General features: G+C 38.9%; 1 protein-coding gene across 2 annotated transcripts in view; it reads left to right on the top strand.

The window, feature by feature from the left end:
* LOC107684542 (cyclic AMP-responsive element-binding protein 5-like) overlaps positions 1-11757 on the top strand; it is a 79579-nt gene that overhangs the window by 57103 nt on the left and 10719 nt on the right. For both annotated transcript variants that reach the window (XM_016480819.1, XM_016480820.1), the window contains one exon: positions 10602-10919. In XM_016480819.1, the coding sequence (XP_016336305.1) occupies positions 10602-10919 (318 nt within the window). The remainder of the gene's footprint in view (positions 1-10601; positions 10920-11757) is intronic.

The raw sequence follows: 11757 nt of genomic DNA on the forward strand, positions 1-11757 counted from the left end.
TTTTTTTAACCCTTTAAACTATTTCGAGATCCTGAAATCTAAAATCTTTTTTAGAAGAATGAATGTCCTTATTTTTTTGCCACATGCGTCTGCTTGTAGTTTTTTGCCTTCCCGCTGTCATTCTTCCCATTAACTGCATCATGTATAAAATTCCTGCTCTGTGACAAAATGCAATGTAAAGCCAAATTAAAGTGGTTCCAAATGATTAGCCTGGCAAAGCTGACACAGACCCACAGTTGTGCCAAACAGTGCAGTCTGACGGCAACACTCCCACCAAACGGATTGCCTCTCCCGGCTCAGAAACCCTCACATAAGAAATCAGTTAAGTGGTCCTCCTCTCGCAGCCGCTGGCAGGGTCTTGCTTAAGGGGGCGAGAGGGGAGTGGGGGTGGGGATTGTTAAAAATGAGCTAATGGGCTGTGTGGTGCAGGGATCGGGCATGCGCAGCGAGGCACAGCAGGGCCTGGACGCGGAGAGACGAGGGCAAGACCCTTATTGAGTCTGGCATCAGTATTCAGGGGGAACTGGGAGAAATAGATGGGCGTCTCATACCTTGGAGTCCTCAGAGTGCAGGAACCAGTGCCAGGAAAATTACAGCTCAGATTTATGCAACGAGGGAGAGTGAACATAAAGCACAGTACAGACCCAGAGGGCTGAAGGACTCGAGTTAGTGGCTGAGACGTTGAATCTATGGGACTCTAGTGCAGGATACTTTATACCTCTGATTTCAACCTCCTCTGTGGTGGGAAACGACTGTAAAATAGCACAGCCATGACTAGTACGGATAGTATAAAAGGATAAAATCACATTTGCAATTAAATATTTTTATAGTGTGCTGAATGGGGCTGTCAATTGAACACATAGCAATTTATTAAAAATAAATATATTAAAAAGAATGTGTCCATTTTATTAATAATTAATTTAAAACTTGTTTTAAACAATGCAGTAAAAGCAGTAATATTGTGAAATATTATTGCAATTCGAAAGAACAGTTTTCTATTTTAATATATTTTAAAATGTACTTCTTTCTATGATAGCAATGCTGCATTTTCAGCAGCCATTATTCCACTCTTCAGTTTTTTTTTTTGATGAATAGAAAGTTTAAAAGAACAGCATTTATTTAAAATATGCATTTATTACAATGTAAAAGTCTTCACTGACAGTTTTTATCAATTTAATTCATCATTGCTGAATAAAAGTAATATAAAAGTAAATTTTTTTTTTTTATAATTTACTTGAACACATTTAATCATAATATAATTCTATAATATGAAATATCATGTAAGTACACTCCTAATTTTACAAATTTTCATGAAACCAAGGGCTCCAACTTAATCATTTGGTTTATGTTAGAAGGAGAGAGAAGTCTCACAGTTTATAAAGTGTAATCGTTACAGGCAAGGAACATGAGAGAGATGAAAGGAAATAGAGAAGAAAAGGAACAACACAGAAAGAGATTGACAGAAAGAGTATTAGACAGGTAGAGCTGTCACTGACATGGTTTAGAGTGAGTTTAGTTGGCAGCAAGTCTGGGCTCTTTCTGGCACAACATACACACTCACACACACACACACACACTGTCCTGCTCCACTTCTACCCAGGGGCTCCCTCTTACCTCTGACCTCATTCACTTTGATTTACTCCTTCAGCAGCAGGTGTGGCCCTCCCTTTCTCCTTACACTCTTTTATTGATATGAAGTCATTCCTCCGTCTGCAGAAAGCTGAGTCTGTTGTAAAGATGCACCTTGATGCACTCGCAATGATATCACTCAAACAAGAGTGTCACGAAGGAAGAGGCAATTAATAAATACCATTAATGTGCAATTACCCATCATGCCTCAGGCTTTGTGAAAGACATGACTGAGTGAGAGAAATGAGAGGTCAGAAAAAAGAGGCTAAAGATCAGTGATGAAACAGAGAAGAATTTTAAAGGATTGCTGCTTTTATGACTGTGGACAGACAGATATCTGTATCATCGTCTGGGCTCTATGTTTTATATCACTTAAAATATCTGATGATTAATTTGTAGAAGGAAAGGAACAGGATGAGAAACATTGTGGGTCGTTTTTGTGGAGGATATTATCCATGTCCAGACATATTCCCCTACCATAGTGTTGTGTTGCCACATTTTCATACAGTTTGGTCCAATTTGAAGCTTGTTGTGGCCAAGAATCATGGCCTTTTTTTCTGCTTTTACATGCCATTTAGGTGTGGAATCATCTGAAATTGAATATATATATATATATATATATATACACTGAACAAAATTATAAACGCAACACTTTTGTTTTTGCCCCCATTTGAAAACCAGTCAGTATCTGGTGTGACCACCATTTGCCTTATGCAGTGCAACACATCTCCTTCGCATAGAGTTGATCAGGTTGTTGATTGTGGCCTGTGGAATGTTGGTCCAATGTGACTGTGAATGGTACTTTGGTGCAGAGCCAGTGGTTGTCTTGTAGACAAACATCAGTGCCTTGAATTTGATGCGAGCGGCTATCGGCATCCAGTGCAAACTGATGAAGAGAGGTGTGACGTGCGCTTTCTTCAGCTCATTGAAGACCACTCTTGCCGCAGCATTCTGGATCACTTGCAAAGGCTTGATAGTACATGCCGGAAGGCCCGCTAAGAGAGCATTACAATAGTCCAGTCTGGAGAGAACAAGAGCTTGGACAAGGAGATAGGAAGGGTCTAATCTTTCTAATGTTGTATAAAGCAAATCTGCAGGACCGGGCCGTTGTAGTAATATGGTCTGTGAAGCTTAGCTAATCATCAATCACAACTCCAAGGTTCCTGGCTGTGCTAGAAGGAGTTATGGTTGACGAACCTAGCTGTATAGAGAAGTTGTGATGAAGTGCTGGGTTGGCTGAGACCATACTTGCAAAGGCTTGATAGTACATGCCGGAAGGCCCGCTAAGAGAGCATTACAATAGTCCAGTCTGGAGAGAACAAGAGCTTGGACAAGGAGATAGGAAGGGTCTAATCTTTCTAATGTTGTATAAAGCAAATCTGCAGGACCGGGCCGTTGTAGTAATATGGTCTGTGAAGCTTAACTGATCATCACTCACAACTCCAAGGTTCCTGGCTGTCTTGGAAGGAGTTATGGTTGACTAACCTAGCTCCCTTTTATTGTGGCCAGCCTAAGGCACACCTGTGCAATAATCATGCTGTCTACTCAGCATCTTGATATGCCACACATGTGACTGTGAATGGTACTTTGGTGCAGAGCCAGTGGTTGTCTTGTAGACAAACATCAGTGCCTTGAATTTGATGCGAGCGGCTATCGGCATCCAGTGCAAACTGATGAAGAGAGGTGTGACGTGCGCTTTCTTCAGCTCATTGAAGACCACTCTTGCCGCAGCATTCTGGATCAGTTGCAAAGGCTTGATAGTACATGCCGGAAGGCCCGCTAAGAGAGCATTACAATAGTCCAGTCTGGAGAGAACAAGAGCTTGGACAAGGAGATAGGAAGGGTCTAATCTTTCTAATGTTGTATAAAGCAAATCTGCAGGACCGGGCCGTTGTAGTAATATGGTCTGTGAAGCTTAGCTAATCATCAATCACAACTCCAAGGTTCCTGGCTGTGCTAGAAGGAGTTATGGTTGACGAACCTAGCTGTATAGAGAAGTTGCGATGAAGTGCCTGGTTGGCTGAGACCACAAGCAGTTCTGTCTTCGCAAGGTTGAGTTGAAGGTGGTGGTCCTTCATCCAGCCAGAGATATCTGTCAGACAGGCTGCAATACGAACAGTTACCGTTGGATCATCTGGTTGGAATGAGAAGTAGAATTGAGTGTCATCAGCACAAAAAAAGCAAAAATTGGGAAACGTCCAGAAACATTGGCTTTTTTCAGACAAGCAGTAAAGGATTTTTGGCCCATCCAACTTAAATATGCATTTATCTAAAAAAGGTGGGAAAAACACACACACACACACACACACACACACACACACACACAAAAAGTTTGTGTGTTTTTGCGTCTTAGTTTGAACATTGAGCAAAAAAAATAAAAAAATAAATAAATAAATGTTCTTATTGACCAGTAGGTGGCACTTGTTGCAATAAAGTTTGAAATACACTGCAGAACCTATGCAAAAATTTTTGCTCTGAGGGGGCATCTTTCAGCCTTCAGCAGTTTTCAACTCCCAAAACGCCATTCATTTACACAACAATGGCGTTTTGGGAGCCTAAAAACGCAAACGCATTTTTGTAGAAATGGTGGCATCTTGCCACATGCATATTATGTGTTCTATAGGCCACATGGCCACATGGCCACATGTCACGTCACTATAGGTATGTGTGCAGGTGCGTAGTGTTTAGTAGAAAGTGACATTGCCAACAACTGACCTGGCATGCATTATACAGCGGTTTTAGTCATTTTCGCGGATCCGTGTGAACAGGGATAGTTTTGACAATGTTGTCATCTGTATGTGAAACTTTTCAAAAACACAAAGAAAAACCTTTGCTGTTTTTAGTACATTATTGTCATGTAAATGTACCCTAAGTGTTACAAAAAATTTTTATTTGAGTATCTTTCAAAAGATTTAACTTGGCAAATCAGATTAGAGCTTGCCAGATCAAGAAAGTCCTTTCCAGTTTTTCAGTGACCAATTCTTAAACTTTTACATTCAGTCCCCACCTGTCTTTGGTTCCATCTCATCTCACAGGTGCTTCACACACTTCTCAGTTCAGGAGAGTTACCCTGTAAAGGACAGCTTCTCAACAGGCCAACACTTGAGTTACAGTAATGACTGTTTTCCCCAGGTTTTGCAGTGCCAGCGTGCAAGCACTATCATTACAGGCTAATACAGCTGCTGTTTCAGCTCTGAGGGCTCGACTCTAATGTCTGTTTACACCTCATTACGAAAGGCAGATGAGACCTACTCAGTGACACACATCAGCGCTGATCTGGGTTCTCAGCTAACGTCATGAGAGATTATGTACACGTAACATAAATAGGTTATATTACAAGCCTCCCTGCACTGTTCATTTCTACCTGCCAGATTTGGAAGGGAAAGTTTTCCTTGAAGTACTTGGGTGAGAGTACTTTTATTCTCATTTATTTTCTGTTCGTGCTACATTATTGACAAGTCTAGTTTTGGTTGGAAGTGTAAAGGATGAATAATCTTAGATTAATAATTGCTTAACAAATGTGATCTGAACTTTCTGATTTTGATGTGTCAGTTTTTTTTGCCCCGTTGAGTGACTAATGGTTTCAGGTTTTTTCTGTGTTTCTGCCAAAAGCAGAGCAGGTTTTAGTGGTTTGATTGATGTTACCAAAAGCTTTAAAGAATGAAATGTCTGTCTGATAAGTGTGCTGCTGGGTTTTTCTTTGACTTATTTTCTTACTTATATAGTGCAACAGTTGGGTTCCAGAAGTAAAAACTCCATTCATTTTCATTTTCTCCATAGGGAAAGTGATTTTTAATAATACAATAACTTAGATAATGAAACCTTAGACAGACCTACTGTGAGTTGCCAGGATGTAAATTGATGGTATATGCTTTTGTTGAAGCCATCCATTGGTATTTTTTCAACTGATTCTTAAAATGCTGAATTTGTGGTGAAAAATTGCATTACTCATGATACTGTACAGAAAATTCCACCAGTCAGAAACTCGCGGTGAGCAAATTGTGCCAAAAGAACTTGCAGGGAATGGCCACTTCCATGAAACACCGCGAATGACGTGATCAAGTCTCGCTATGTGGTCAAAATACTTAAATAATTGTGTGTATATAAATGCATATTTTGCAATATACTTAAAATACATTGTTTCTATAGATATAATCAACAACATTAAATGAATAGTTATATTTCTCTATATGGGATTGTAGTTCTTTCCCTCACTAAAGCAGTTAAGTACACAGTCTCATGCCTTTGTCATTTTGTCAATTTCTTGCTTCAAATAATGTAATGTTATGATTCACTTCATAGCTTGTTGGTTTGGTTCATGGCTTATAACGCTTTAACAAAGTCTTTTTTTAAATCTCTATGGGAAAAAAAATACTTAAGTGCACTGAAAAAGTAGGCAGGCATTAATGCACTCTATTTCGTCAAGTGTTTCAGCACAAAGCTTGTGTATTTCATATCACTAGTGTGTATAGTGTATCTGTTTGTACTTCCTGCATTGTGCCGTCTCTTTCAGCCTGTTGTGGCTCATTTGGCCTCTGACCCCGTGCGGCACTCTGGGGCCCTGCTCAGAGCCAGACTGATTACATTAGAGCACTGATAGCGGACGCTCTCCCTATGCCCCACAAATGATGGATGGATGGCTCTTCCTGTGCAAGAAAAAGAGCAAGAGCTACTCCAATGCCCCCCTTCTCACTTCCTCCCTCCATCCGCAGCTGGCCCAGTGCCAAGCTGAGCTTTATACGACGAGGCCCCGTGCTTGTCCCCTCTCTTAGCGTGGCACGGCCCCAGACAGAGACATTCCACTGCGTGGGAACTCAGTGCAATCTGTATGAACAAGAGGGAGGGAGAGATAGGTGCACAGCTGCCCAGGTCCAATCAAAGTGAGAGCGGTGCTGAGTGACAGGTGGTGCAATCAGTCAGAGGTGTTTCTGTGCACTGTGACCCCAGTATGTCAAGTATGTTAATGATTGAAAGATGGTCCCTCAGCTCCTGTGATTCTGATACAATCCATCTTGGTACACTTATTAGAGACTAATACAGATGTCACGTTTTCTAGCGAAGAGAATTAGATGCATTATGTTAGATAAGACTCATACACAGCCATGCACAACTTGAAGAATTTATCCATTTCTTGATTAAATTTACCAGTGAACTCATAACTGTGCTGGAAAAAGTGCATAATTTCAAAATAATAATAATAAAAAAAAGTAAATATTAAAGTGTCCAAAATATTTCATAATTTTATAAATATTAATTTAATTGCATTAGATAAGATGTACCAAAGATGCCTTTTAAAAAAATACAGTAAAAGCAGTAATATTGGGAATTATTACTACATTTTAAAATAGCTGTTTTCTATTTTAATATATTTTAAAATACAATTTATACCTGTGATGGCAAAGCTGAATTTTCAGCAGCCTTCAGTGTCACATAATCCTTCAAAAATCATTTTATTATGCTGATTTGATGCTCAAGAAACATTTTTATTATCATGGTGGAAACCATAATATATTTTGTTCAGGATTCTGTGATGAATAAGTTCAAAATAACAGCATTTATTTGAAATGGAATTTTATTGTAGCAATTTTGTAACAATGATCAATATCTTTTAAATAATGTCCATATACTTTTTTGGCTATTGTGTTAATAAAGTTAAATTTAAAAAGCTCAAAACAGCCACTTTTGGTCCATTTTACCACAACAAAACATACAGACATATACAGTGGGTACGGAAAGTATTCAGACCCCCTTAAATTTTTCACTCTTTGTTATATTGCAGCCATTCATTTAAAAAGCTCAAAACAGCCACTTTTGGTCCATTTTACCACAACAAAACATACAGACATATAAATCATACACATAATCATACACTAGACATATACACATACTGTATATCACACTGTGGCTGTCAGTGTTTTCTTAAAGGGAAGTGTTTTGCATGCTGCAGCAGAAATGTTGATTAAGGCAATGGTGGGTTATTACGTAAATCATACACATAATCATACACTAGACATATACACATACTGTATATCACATATGTCAGTGTTTTCTTAAAGGGAAGTGTTTTGCATGCTGCAGCAGAAATGTTGATTAAGGCAATGGTGGGTTATTACTGCTGTGTTGTCAAGGGTTAAGGTGGATTAAGATGCAGAGGGTGGGGGAAAACAGCGTTAATGCCAGTTAAGGGCAGCAGTAAGGGTGGGTAGGTTAGTGCTTGTGCATTTGGCAGCAAGTGTGTGAAGGCAGAAAGCACTGGCAGTTCCAGCAGTCAGAGAGGGACGATATGGTTTGGCTTCGAGAGCTGAAGAACCAGCAACTTATCAAATCAATTTGAATTTTGTTTTGGTAAATAGCAACTAGGATGAGTCAGAGAATAAAACATCTCAGAAAAAAAGACATCTCACAGGTTGACCAGCTTGAGAAGAAAGGGATGCTGTGCTCTGGTTTGTGCGTTGGCACTCACATACAGTCCAGTTGGCTATGACTGTCAGAGAGTGAATGTGCTGCCTGTTACAAACACACAGCTCTTACTGACAGCATCTGGAGCGTGTGGGAGAACAGGAGCATGGCAGGGACACGTCTGATTCCTTTCTGTCATTCTTTTGGATTTGTTTGTGAAAACGTATGAGATTTAAATTACTTAAATGTAACGTTTCCCTCACAGGGTGACCATATGTCCTCTTTTTCCCGGAACATGTCCTGGCTGGGATTTCTAAATTGCCTGAAATGTCTGGTGTTTTGGCTTTGTTGTCCTATTGTTTTTTCATACTCACTGAAGGTAATGACTGAAAAGTAGTTTGATCAATGGCATGCAGGCATTGTACATAATCGACCAATCGTGGCGTGCGAGAAGGTGGGATCTGCAGACAATGGTCAAAGCACTGAAATATGTGTAAATCACATACAGTCCAGTTGGCTATGACTCTCAGAGAGTGAATGTGCTGCCTGTTACAAACACACAGCTCTTACTGACAGCATCTGGAGCATGTGGGAGAACAGGAGCATGGCAGGGACACGTCTGATTCCTTTCTGTCATTCTTTTGGATTTGTTTGTGAAAACGTATGAGATTTAAATTACTTAAATGTAACGTTTCCCTCACAGGGTGACCATATGTCCTCTTTTTCCCGGAACATGTCCTGGCTGGGATTTCTAAATTGCCTGAAATGTCTGGTGTTTTGGCTTTGTTGTCCTATTGTTTTTTCATACTCACTGAAGGTAATGACTGAAAAGTAGTTTGATCAATGGCATGCAGGCATTGTACATAATCGACCAATCGTGGCGTGCGAGAAGGTGGGATCTGCAGACAATGGTCAAAGCACTGAAATATGTGTAAATATAATGTATGAAGACTGTTCAGAGCATGTCAATAGGAAAACAAATTAATTTTATTAAAAACGTAATTGTTTTTTTTTTTTTACAATAGCATTGGAAACAATATTTTCTTTTGCTTGATGATGCTGCATCCACACCATTAGGTGTCAGAAGCCCAAGACTCATATTGGCCAGTGCAACAAACAAAAACTTACTGAGTGCCCCTTTAAATGTGTAATTTTGTTTTATTATTATTTTTTTCCATGCAGAGATTATCCTTGCTTGACTTCATTTCATGTTTTCTTTAATATATTTGAGTCATTTTTTGTGTGTGTTTTGTTTATTTTTTTGAACCTCAGACCCATTTCTTATAAAGTCAGTCTACCTGTTCAGCTCTTGTGGAAATATATACCGTAGACTCAACACTCTCTAAAAATACTCCTCAGAGGTTTTTTTTTTTTTTTTTGCCTTGGCTCAAGTTTAAGAAAGTCAAACTGAATGGACACAGACATACAAGTATATATGCACATGCTTATGTACTTTTTCATTTTTTTATTTTGTCTACATGTGCCGTCAACAGATCAAACCATCGGACATATTTTGGCGGCATGTATGTTTATACTTGTGGCTTTTTTTTCAAACCCCTAAGTTGTCTTATTGAGCTGCCCAGAAAAACAGCTGTATGAGAGAGAGAGAGCAGTCAGATAAACATATTCCAAACACAGACGCGCTTTGAGTGTCTCTAGAGTCATAGACTCCAAGACCAGCCCTGGGTGAAAGCTTAAGTAGACCACACGGTTGAAGCAACAGTGCGTAGGCCGAAGGGGAAATGGGCAAATCAGGGGAGAGAGTGCCCAGGGCCCTCTCGCTGCCAGACCTGCACCGTGCTGGGCTCGTTCTTCAGATGAAGCTCTTAGACATTGACGACAGCTATATCTGACGGAATAGTGTGTTTGGGTTTGTAAGAGGGTGTGTAGGTGTGTGGGTGAGAGGGTAAATGGGCGTGATGGGCTTAGTTCGGACATTCATGTACGTCACAAAGTGGGCGAGCGGTCACATTTAATCTATTGGAAAAAATAGAATCATTCACTTGTCAACTCACTAGACAGCTAGACAATGTATCTAAAATAAAGATACATTTTCTTTGGAAGCCAAATTTTATAAGAATAAACCTCATTCAATTAATTTAAATTTATGCTTAAACAGAAAAAAATCAACAATTTATTGTTTTAAAATGTATTGTCTTAAAATATTGTTTGTTGTTTTTCCAATCAAAAAACCCACTAGATTTTATTTTAGTTTAGTTTATGCTTAAAGGTAGAAAGAAATAGATAGAAATTTGCCAATATGGTAAGAAAAAATAAATATAATATTCTTAATAATAATAATAATAATAATAATAACATATATAATCTCTCTCTCTCTCTCTCTCTCTCTCTCTCTATATATATATTGTTTGTTTTAGTGAGGTTTAAATATTTTCATTGAAACATTCATTAAGAAAACAGTTTTTACAGTGTTCACAACATGGCCCCCTGGCGCTAATCAAAGTCTAGGTGCATTTTTCTCTTCAGTGGACTAAATAAAAGGCTTTTTTAAGTGAAAAATCTGAAACTTGCTAGTCATAATGCTAACATGTTTCCCCCATTTTTCTACTCAGAGACTGAAAGCTGCCCTTGCCCACCATCCAGGGGGCATGGTGAACGGCAGCATGAACTCCATGGGTCATATGATGGAAATGATGCAATCGCGGCAGGATCAGACCGGTCACCACCACCTGCACTCTCACCCCCACCAGCACATGCAGGGCCCACCCCACGGATACCCACACCATGCCCACCACCACCCCAGCCACGCACAGAGCGCACATCACCACCCACAAAACCACGGGCACCACAACTCCCACCCGCCCCACCTGCACCCTGCACACGGACATCAAACCTCTCCACACCAACCAATGCACTCTGCTGCTTCACAGGTACTGAACTGGAGTGAGATACAGTTGTTGAGGGTCTAATGCTGCAATACAAGTGATGAAAAAGAGAGATTGATGAGTTAAGCTGAATTTAAATGTTCAAGTTTACTTGAGTTGGGATAAATTAATCAAGAGAGAGTAAAAAACAACAACAATTGGGGCCATATTGTGAACATCTGCCAGAAAATGATTTTTTCCCCTCCAGAGTTTATATATAAAAACTGTACATTAAAATGAAAATACTTTTTATTTCTAAATTAAATGAGTTGAAAATAAAGTAAAAAAAAAAATTCAGGGTGGTACAACTGTCTTAATGTAATAATGATAATGCTGCAATACAAGTGATGAAAAAGAGAGATTGATGAGTTAAGCTGAATTTAAATGTTCAAGTTTACTTGAGTTGGGATAAATTAATCAAGAGAGAGTAAAAAACAACAACAATTGGGGCCATATTGTGAACATCTGCCAGAAAATGATTTTTTCCCCTCCAGAGTTTATATATAAAAACTGTACATTAAAATGAAAATACTTTTTATTTCTAAATTAAATGAGTTGAAAATAAAGTAAAAAAAAAAATTCAGGGTGGTACAACTGTCTTAATGTCATAATGAAGAAAAAAACCCTCATTAAAAGAATGACATTCTTAAAAATAAAAAAATAAAATAAATACATAAATAAATAACACTTTAAGTTTTCTTGAAGTATTATTAATATTTAAGAACATTTTTGTCTGCCAAATCAAAGTTATGTGGTGCAACCAACATGCAGAAACACACACACACACACACACACACACACACACACACACACACACACACACACACACACACACACACACACA

This window comes from Sinocyclocheilus anshuiensis, unplaced genomic scaffold (genome assembly GCF_001515605.1).
Source record: "Sinocyclocheilus anshuiensis isolate Anshui unplaced genomic scaffold, SAMN03320099.WGS_v1.1 scaffold225, whole genome shotgun sequence".
Lineage (NCBI taxonomy): Eukaryota > Metazoa > Chordata > Actinopteri > Cypriniformes > Cyprinidae > Sinocyclocheilus > Sinocyclocheilus anshuiensis.